General features: G+C 33.8%; 1 protein-coding gene across 1 annotated transcript; it reads right to left on the reverse strand.

Annotated features, from left to right (window-relative positions):
- Nucleotides 1–1,864: 1,864 nt before the first annotated feature.
- On the reverse strand, nucleotides 1,865–7,149 carry LOC142636560 (uncharacterized). Its single transcript, XM_075810818.1, has 5 exons — nucleotides 7,015–7,149; nucleotides 5,709–6,887; nucleotides 3,522–3,667; nucleotides 3,330–3,407; nucleotides 1,865–2,768 (listed from the first exon to the last, which is right to left on the reverse strand). Exons 2-5 carry the CDS (start codon nucleotides 6,832–6,834, stop codon nucleotides 2,187–2,189), a joined length of 1,932 nt encoding a protein of 643 aa, XP_075666933.1. The 5' UTR covers nucleotides 6,835–6,887; nucleotides 7,015–7,149; the 3' UTR covers nucleotides 1,865–2,186.
- Between the last annotated feature and the right edge of the window lie 3,582 nt (nucleotides 7,150–10,731).

Here is a 10,731-nt window from a genome sequence, read left to right on the forward strand (position 1 = left end):
TATGGAAATTAAAATGTCAATATATGAATTTATTAGGGCTATTTATGTTTTCACTCTTTATTTTTTAAAATACTAATCAATTTTTTAGTATATACCATGTGAGAAATGCTTAAACTTTAGGGTCTTTAAGCTTTAAACAAGTTTTGGTATCCAAAAATAATCCGATATTACTTTGGTGCGTCTTTCAACTTACTATTGATTTCATTGATATTCTTATTTCACTATAATTGTATGAGTCAAAATATGTATACTAATTCTCCACGTATTCACAAACAAAAGTAATTGAAGGACTCCAATAGGTCTAATGATGATTGAGAATACACTATTTCCCTGGAAAATTTTGCCAAATAGTTTGATTTTAGAAAAAATTTAGGAAACTAGCATACCGATGAAACTATTTTGTAAGTTAGACTGTTTTTGGAATTCGAGTTTGGGCTGGAACTCGAGTTTGTCGAACTCGATTTCCATTCAATATTGATGCATAGTGCTTGGAACTCGAGTTTGTCAAACTTGAGTTCCAGCCCAAACTCAAGTTTGCTAAATTCGAGTTCCAAAAATAGTCCAACTTATAAAATAGTTTCAAACGCATACTATGTATCAAATTTTTTTCTAAAAAGCTACTATTCAACAAATTTTTCCCTATTTCCCTTGTTTATTTCATGTATTCACAAACGAAAGTCACTTTATGTAAGTCTAAAGTATGGACCAAATGGACCGAATAAGACCGAACTAAACAGAATGAACTAAATGGGATCAAATTGGACGGAAGTATACAGATTGGATAGAAGGGGACCGAATAGGACTGACGTGGACATACTGGACTGAATAGAAGCAATGTGGACTGAATAGGACCGAAGTGGACTAAATGGAACCAAAGTGGACAAAAGGACCAAAGTAGACTAAGGCCAGAATAAGACTGAAGTGGATCAAAGTGGACAGAATGGACTAAATAGGACCACAATGGATAGCATAGACTGAATAGGACCATAGTGAACAGAATAGAACCAATGTGGACTGAATAGAGCCAATGTGAACTGATTGGACTAAATTGGACCGAAGTGAACAAAATTAGACCAAATATAACTTTAGCAGATAAAATAGACTAAGTAGGACCTATCAAGACAAATTGGACCGAAGAGGATAGAATGGACCAAATAAGACTTTTGAATATTAATAATTTTTATTGCATTTTTAGGGCTCATATTTCTAATTTCTTAATGTCTATGATAGTATTTTCTTTGTATTTTTTTTTTAAACTCAAAACGTAACAGTTTAGCCCAAATAAAATAAATTTTCATACTATTGAACCCAAAAATTATGAAAAGAAAAATGCATTTTTAAGCTAAACTTGAAAAGAAAACCTACAAAAAAAAAAATCAATTTAAGACCCAATTAGTCCAAAATGGACTAAAGGGGGACTGAAATTGACCAAGCAAACTTAATTGGACCGAGTGGAATGAATTAGATAGAAGTTGACCTAATCGAACCGAAGTAGACCTAATTGGACCAAATGGAAATTGTTTAATTTTTACAGAGAACAAATTATATTCAAAAAAATTTAGAGATAAAATTATACTTTATATTACAATAAAAAATAATTATTTATTTCCACACATTGCATGGGTTTGCAACTAGTACAATTTAGCAAGTGTGGTGCACATTAGGACTAAAACAAATGACATAATGAGCCTACAGTTCAAAATCTGCAATCCAAGATCGATCCAAATCTCGGTCGATCCAAATTAATTTTATATAGTTGACAAAAACAAGTCATAGTAAAAAACACATGCATTCAACACCATTTACAATACAAAGGGGAAAAGAAATGCAACTACAGTTACATAACGTAGCATTAGACTAGTAGTGGTGCGGCAGTAGTGTTATCAACACCCTGTAACAATCATTTCCCATAACAATACGACAGTACACCAGCGTAAACTTCTAAATATCATAGGCCTTACAATACAAACCAAACTTTTTTTGAAGTAATACAGAAACTTCACACAACAATTAAGGAGCATCACAGGATTACAGAAGCTGTACACATTAATATAATACAAGAGTTTGCAGGATGGTGGACACAGTTGTAACGACACACCTAGCATCTCTTTCTTTCATTTTTGGAGGGGCAATGGAAACACTCAGACACCTAGCTTTTAATAGTGTTATCATGCCAAGCCAATAATTTACTGGATATTAACCCTTAAGAGCAAGCCATAATGATCACTAGGCAATACAGGAAGCATCAACTTTCGGACCCCTTTTCTTACCTTCTTCTCCTTCGTATATGACACTCCTGGTATAGCCTCCATTCCTATCATGTCGATTGCACATAATTTGAAATCACACAGATTGCAAATAAATCTATCTAGCCGCTTTTGCAAAGGCCGGTTACAAGACAGCATTGGATTAGACACAGTATCATATGTCCATCCATTTTCACCGGGCCTTAAATCTGCCCAGGCATCAATCCATCCATCAGATAAAGGAAACTTTCCATCCGATTTTTCATCCCAATTCATGTCACCACAAAAGACCACATTTGGAAATTTCTTAAGAAGTTTAACAGCCTCCTTTGCCTGAGCTATACGTTCCTCACTGTGCAATTGATCCCATTTAGGAGGGGCAGGGCAGGGGCTCTCAAGATGGCTTGTGGCTACAGTCAACAATTTCCCCCCCACTTCAATCTCTGCCATGCACAGTTCTCTCAGCATTGTAGAATTGATGAACGGTTTGCAGCTGAAGGATTTTACTGGAAGTTTGCTCAACTGCAATTGACAAATCAAGTTAGGCTCCAACACTACCTTAAATATGAACATTGAAGTAACAAATTATTTGACATGCAGAAAAATCATATCTAGAATAACACATCCTGAGACAAGTACCTGAAAGAGAGTGCACCATAGAAGCAAGATAAAATTTATAGTATAAAAGAAATTCACAAAAACAATCACATTATGGGCTTTACCACCTTAAAAGGTCAAATATAACTAAAATATGTGAAATTAATCGTTTGAGAAGATGAGTAGATTTCCAAGAATTGGGTAGTGCCGTAGCGGCCATATTAATTTTCTAAATTTTTCTGTGAGCATTATACACAGCAAGAAGACATATTCTACTGTTAACACTAAAATTCCCCCTACCCCGTTGTAGTTCATGGAAAAAATTCTAGAAAGACCTAACTAAAAGAGAGAGAAAACCGAACAAAGAACCTGACTTATAAAACAGACTGCAGTATCCCTCCACTAAGTAACCTCCCATGGTTTCTACAAGCTTGCATTGCAACTACGTTGGCCAACACATTTTGCGAAGGATGCACAATATCTTACCTGCATGCAGAAATATCTTCTTGTACTGGCCATTTGATGTGAAACTGAGCAATTATATGAGTTCCACCAGCTTGATACCTAAAAAATGTCATATATATCAAGTGTAACCTCCTGTATGGCATATATTCTGGTCATAAATATGATGAATAGTTAATTGGAAATGACCTATGAGATGAAGCCAAAATGGCACACCTGGAAACAAATGATATCAGGAGAATGCAATTGAATAAGTTCACCAAGAGCCTCCATCCTCTTATGTATCTCCAAATCTTGGAACCACACATTGTAACTCAGAATTTTCACTGCACTTGAAACCATGCTCAAACAATTTCCCTCTGCTACAAACACAGTTTTTTTAGAAATTCATATCAATAATAACAAAAGACTCCAACATGGCAACATTGAAAAGATGTAACCGTTAAATATGGTAAATGATATTCATTAAAATAACTCATTATAATAGGCATCAATGTCCTCCAACAACATGAGATTAAGAGAACTGATAACAATCGATGATTTTAGTTACAACCTCTCTCTAGTCATTATGCTCTATTAGAATCTCTAATTCTTTCTCACCACTAGGAAGGGAAAGCCTTACTTTTAAAAAGTTGTACCCAAGGCACAAAACTCTCACTTTTGCAGAATCCTAAAAGGTCATTCACATTTATTTGAAATTTCATAAAATTATTCAAACACAAACAATTTGTCGTTGCCCGCTCCAGCACAATGGCTTAGTACCGATCCTTCGTTGTCACTACTTCTGAAATTCTATGGCTTCAATGGTTCTTGGTTGATATGGATGCCCCTCAGTCCACTAATTCTTCCATCCACTGTGCCAATTGGAGTGCTATCTGCATTACTCACAACAATATTGTCACAAGTGCACCAAAGATATTGAGATAAATTGCCACTTTATTTGTCATTGTCTTCAGCACAATAGCCTCCTTTTGTAATCTTTTTGTTCTGAAGATCATCTTGCTAACATGTTTACTAAATCTCATTCACCCAGTCATCTCCATGATCTTATTTCCAAATTCAATCTAGTTTCCTCCGCACCGCCTTCAGTTTGAGGGGTGATGTTAGCATATTTGACATTACTATGATGTGCATATATTTAGGCCAGAATTATGACCTGAATTAAGGCATATCAATTAAACTTGATTCAAGACATAATCAAGGCGCCTTCGTCAACGCTATCCCTCATTACTCTCTTGGAAAGTTAGTTTTATATATATATACATATATATTCGTGTCCAATATATAGATAAATATATACTGAATGTAGAGATTTTCATATTCAATAACTCTTGTTCTTTATCTTTTATTTTTCATATTTTGCAGAGAAATTGGACATCAAACTGATACATTATCAAATTATCAATATGTGTTACCAAAGTAAAATACCAAAGGTTCTCCATGAAAAACTCAAGAACCAGCCCAGCAGCACTTTTCTGCTGTCATTACCTTCCCAGGAGAACTCCTGACAAGCATATGGGATTAGGCAATTCCTTCTTTGTGTATATAACACAAGAGACAGAGGCAACTTTCCCCCACAAGGGAAATTTCACCTAACGTCTTAGTATCCGTCTCAACAGCCTAGTTGTCCCTGAGAGTTGAGACACTCTTACAATTTTAATTTTCTGTTAGCCTCTGTTTTGGCTTACTGATGTTAGAGCTCATCTTAGTTGCAGTGTACTTGATGTATAACAAACATATATATATTGATAAGTAACATATAACAAATATCATGTATAGTATAAGAACTTGATTAAGGATAATTTTGGCTAAAAGGAAGTGCATGAAACGATCTCATCTACAAACCTTGTTGCCATATATATCAGCATTAAAAAAAATCATCACCGAGCAGAGATTATAAACATGTTCTATAAGTGATAACTAGAAGCAGTTTCAATCTTGAGAGGCAATAACAAAACAAAGAACAAAGAAGTGCAAATTCAAGTCTGGAGTTAAAAGCCAAATGAGCAGAATGACATTCTGATGCTCAAGAACGCAACGTCAGCAATCAATTTTTTAACTGCTATCAATTTCATGCTATAAAGATCCAATATGAGGATTCTATTGGACAAATAGAACACACCAAATCAATGCTTTTACGTTCATTAGCTACTAGAAGATTTTAATATATTTGCAGATACAATCAACAGCTCATTAAATGGAATAAGAGAACTTGATGTCGATAGATATAAGTTTTACCAACTTTTAAGGATTAATAAGCACCATCAACATCATATAAAGTGATAAGTGAAAAGAAATAGGTATGATGGACAAGAATTATAGCAAGTCATAAATGCACTCAATACAAAATCCAAAATCCAAGATGAAAATGAAATACTTATATTGACTGGAAAATACACAAACCTCTTCCGAACGGAGGCTGATATCTGCCACTCTCTAGTGGAGATTGACCAAAAAGCTCAGATTCCAGATGAGACTTATGTACGGATTTATGAAGATCGCACTGATCAGTAGAGAGAGCAGGTTGATTGTTAGCTGGTGTCAAAGATGATGCAAGCCTTGACAAAGAGGAAGATGGCTGATAGTCTTTGTCTGACTGCTTGATAGGATCCTGGACAGACAAACCTTCTCTTGCAGGAGGCAGATACATGCCACTCTCTAGTGGAGATTGACCAAAAAAATCAGATTCCACTTGATTCATCATGTTAATCACGGATCGAAACTGGTCAGTGGAGAGAGCAGTTTGATTGTTATCTGGCGTCAAGGAAGATGCAAGCCCAGACGAAGAGCTGGTTGATTGGGGAGAATCCTTTTTTCTTCTACTTCTTCTCTTTGTCTTTGTCTGATCATTGTTGGTCTTCTTGGCAGGACAATCTTTGTCATCTAATGATATAGATGAAAAATGATCACATGTTAGTCTATGCTCCACAATTAGCAACTCTTGCACAGCTTTAGAAACAGTTGGTAGAGGGGAACGTTCCATCATAGACTTTCTAATATCCTCAAATTTATCTGGTAAAGCCATGAGAAGCTGAACCAACCGAGACTCTTCCCGGTATTTCATGTAACTCTCTAAATTACTCAATTCCTTTGGCTCCATCTCATCTAATTGCCGCCAGTAACACTGCATAAGACGATACAATCCGGTAACGGGAAATCCACTTTGTTTCACAGCCTCAATCTCCCTCTCCAACCGATACTTTTTAGCGAAATTCGACTCATCACCGTGGGCATACAACCCTGCCAAGTAGTCCCATGCATCCTTAGCAGACTTAATATGATCCAAGCGCTTCCTAAGGGAACAATCAACATAAAAGTTGATAAAATACAGAGCCGTTGCATTCATAGATTCCCAATTCTTAATCAAATTTATGTAATTTTTATCTTTGGGGTCAGGACGAGTCGCTGACCCACTTACATAGTCCCACAGCTCTCCTTCAATCTCGAAATTACGCATCATACATGACCACAGTAGATAATTGGTTCCATCCGATTTGAGTGCAACAGCATCTTCCGACTCATAATCCATAACCAAGAACAAGTTTCTCAATCAAACACCAAAGATACTTGGGAATCTAACACCTACAATATTATAAGCACGTAAAGAATGTAATGGCTTTCAAGTTTAGTTAGTTAATAATTTTCAATTAAGATGAAGAACAGAAACAAAGAATTGAACACATGATTTGAGTTGGAGCTGAGGACTAACCAGATTGAGAGGACCTTCGCTTAGCGTCAAAGACTTCAAAGCTCTGAGGAACAGTCGGTCTTTGTTCTTTTAACTCTTTGTCCAACTTTAACTTTACTCTCTGGACAGGGACCAGTGAAAGACAGAGATACGAGGTTGTCGTTTTAGTTAAACGGCTCGTTTTGACTTAATGATTTATATGTGCCCAAGCTTATCTTAAGAGTCCAGTCCATTTAGTTCCAACAAACACATTAAATGCATGGCAATTGGCAATGATTAATGGCCTTTTTATGATCCTAATTCCTAAACCCATTTTCCTATGAATAAGATTTTGTAATAATTAAATGCTCATACAAACCCATGGGCCTCATTTTATTGATGGGCTTTACTAGGCTTTTCATGCCTAAACCCATTTTCTTTGTATAAAAAAGTTTCTGCACTAATTGACAGAGTTAATATTAGAATTCTCTTCTGGTAGGGAGTAGCAACGTAACAAATTGTTACTATATTTTCATAATTTCATAATAGTTGAGATGTTAATTCCTCACATATCAAAATAAAATAATAAAATATGAGATTATGACTCATTACAATTAAAAACAAGGGTGTTGTAAGATTTTGTTGTGTTCTTAAAATTTCTCTAAATATGATTCATCTTGTATGCATCAAGAGAGTAGGGACACCAGATGGAATATGAAAGCCATGAAATGCAATTATTATTATTATTATTATTATTTTTTTAAGAATCAAATGCAAAATCGTTTAGCTATGTAAAATGATGGCATCTTGTGATATAATGAGATCGAGTTCATGAAAGTGCTAGTACAAAGTCCATATTCTTTTAGTGGCTCCACTAGTCATTATGGTAACAATGGCTGAGAAAAGGAGCATGCCTTTCAACAAAGATGTTGTGAATTTTTTTCTAGCTTAACCTTTTCTTTTTTTTTTAATTTGATAATTGCAGACGGTAGATTCGAATTTCGGTTGCCTCCGTTGGAAGCACAAGAAGGTGCCAACTAGTGAGCTGCCTACAAGGCTCTAGCCAAACTTGTTGATGAAAAGAAGAATAAAGAATGCAAGTAGTAAATTATAGTTGCTTAACTAGAACCCATTAACCTAATGAGTAATGACAAATAACAATTATCATAAGGGTTCATCATAAATTAAAATTTTACCATATCCATATAATAAGAAAAAAAATTGAAGGTGAAGTTAAACTGGTAAAATGTTGTGGCTTTTAATATTTTAGATTGGAACAACTATTTTGGACGAGGTAACAAAAACAACCAAGACAAGTCAAAATAGGCTAATATTTTGGGCAAGAAAAAACAACGGGGTTTTTTCTATCACTTTGGTGAATGATGTGAAAATTTTTGTCAATACCAGCAAATGAAAAATGGAATTTAAAACCTTGATTTCTGTTACTCTTAACCTTGAGCTTGTGGTGTATTCTCACAATATTTCATCTTAAGGTATCCATCTTTTATGGAAATTTTCATTTATTACAAGAAAATCCAATTGTACTTGTAGGGGGAAAAAAAAAAGAGAACTCCCTCAATAACCAAATAATAGAAGCAAAATACATCTTGGTTGAATATTCTCCAATCACCACTGCTTAAGATATGCCTATATTAGAAAATTACAATATGCTACTAACTTAGGATTAGGGATTTAGGAATCTTTGTTACTCCTAAGTCCTAAACCAAAGCTAGTGGTGCATTCTCATCTCAAAGAGTTAGGATAAGTCCACAACCAACAACACCTAAAAGAGTCATTTAGTTGACAGATGTGGTAGCATTCACATGCCATGTTTTGAAATACTCACAATTAGGCCTAAAACACAATACACACCACGTGGTAGCATTCATAAGTGTGATTAAATATTTTTATTGTTTTTTAATATATAATATTTTTGTACTTTTTATTTTTTTTAAATGGTCTAATGAATTCTAAATTCTTGTTTAATTTTTATACGAAATTTAGAAATATTAAAGGGTTATAAAAATTATGGATAATTTTTTTAAATATAAAACTATATAAAAACATCCTAAACATAAGTATAAACATAAACATAATAATGTTTGTCTTTGTTTTATTTGAGCCCACAAATATGTTTTAATCTTTATTAAAATTTGAGGATAGAGAAATATGGAAATTCAAAGGTCGACATATAAATTTATTGGGGCTATTTATGTCTTCACTCTTTATTTTTTAAAATACTAATCAATTTTTTAGTATACATGTGAGAGATGCTTAAGCTTTAGGGTCTTTAAGTTCTAAACAAGTTTTAGTATCCAAAAATAATCTGACATTATTTTGGTGTGTCTTTCAACTTACTATTGAATTTATTGATAGTCTTATTTCACTATAATTGTAAGAGTCCATATATGTATACTAATTCTCCACATATTCACAAAACAAAGTAATAGAAAGAGTCCAATAGGTCTAATAATGATTGAGAATATATAGTCTCCCTTGTTTATCTCATGTATTCATAAATGAAAGCCGCTTTATGTAAGTCTTAAGTATGGACTGAATGGACCAAAGTAAACATATTGGACTGAACGGGACCAAATTAGACCGAGGTACACATATTGGATTGAAGTGGACTAAATAGAACTGACATGGATACACTAGACTAAATACAAGGAATGTGCGTGGGCGTAAAGGGATACATTTCGGCTATGGAATTGAGATGATGATAATTGACCGGTTTTATTATACTTTGAATGCATAGCAAATGGTAATGATAAAATGGTCTTTTTATGATCCTAAACCCATTTTCCTGTGAATAAGATTTTGTAATGATTAAATGCTCATGTAAACTCATGGACCTTATTTTATTGATGGGTTTTATAATGCTTTTCATGCCTAAACCCATATTCTTTGTATGAAAAATTTTCTGAACTGATTGTTAGAGTTAATATTAGAATTGTGTTAGGGAGTAAGGATGCAACAAATTGTCACTATATTTTCATAATGGCTAAGATGTCAATTCCTCACAGATTAAAATAAAATAATAAAATATGAGATTATGACTCCCTACAATTAAAAACAAGGGTGTTGTGAGATTTTGTTGTGTCCTTAGAATTTCTTTTAAAATGATTCATCTTCTATGCATCAAGAGAGTAGGGACACTAGGTAGAATATGAAGGCCACAAAATGCGAAGTTTTTTTTTTAAAGAATAAATGCAAAATCAAATAGCTATATAAAATGATGGCATCTAGTGATATTATGAGATGGAGTTTAGGACATTGATCCTTGTTCAAAATATAAAATTTAACTAAACATCATTGACATAAACATAAACATAAACTTTAGTATGACAATATATGTTATTTTTTATTTTATATAAACATGACTATATATGAAAAATTCTTATGTCAATGAGTGAATTTTTTAGTTTGTTTGCAACTCATTCTTAGCTATTTTTAATATATAAATTAATTCTAAAATATATATGCGAGAGACGTTTAAGAATAAATCTATAGACAGGGAAATTGGTGCCATCGAATAAAATATGGGGAAGCCAAGCCAAAACTCAACGATGGGTTCTTGAGATGATGCCCAAAGGCTTTCGATGTGGTGATAAGCCTATCCAAGTAAGAAATAAAGGCTGTACCTTGACAAAACACCAACAAAAACGCAATAAAAATACTTCACAATAGTTAATTAGTACATTAGTGGTCCTGTTTCGATAATACAAGAAAAGTAAATTCTCCAGTGGTAGGATAAAA

This window comes from Castanea sativa, chromosome 5 (assembly GCF_040712315.1).
Source record: "Castanea sativa cultivar Marrone di Chiusa Pesio chromosome 5, ASM4071231v1".
In the NCBI taxonomy this organism is placed as follows: domain Eukaryota; kingdom Viridiplantae; phylum Streptophyta; class Magnoliopsida; order Fagales; family Fagaceae; genus Castanea; species Castanea sativa.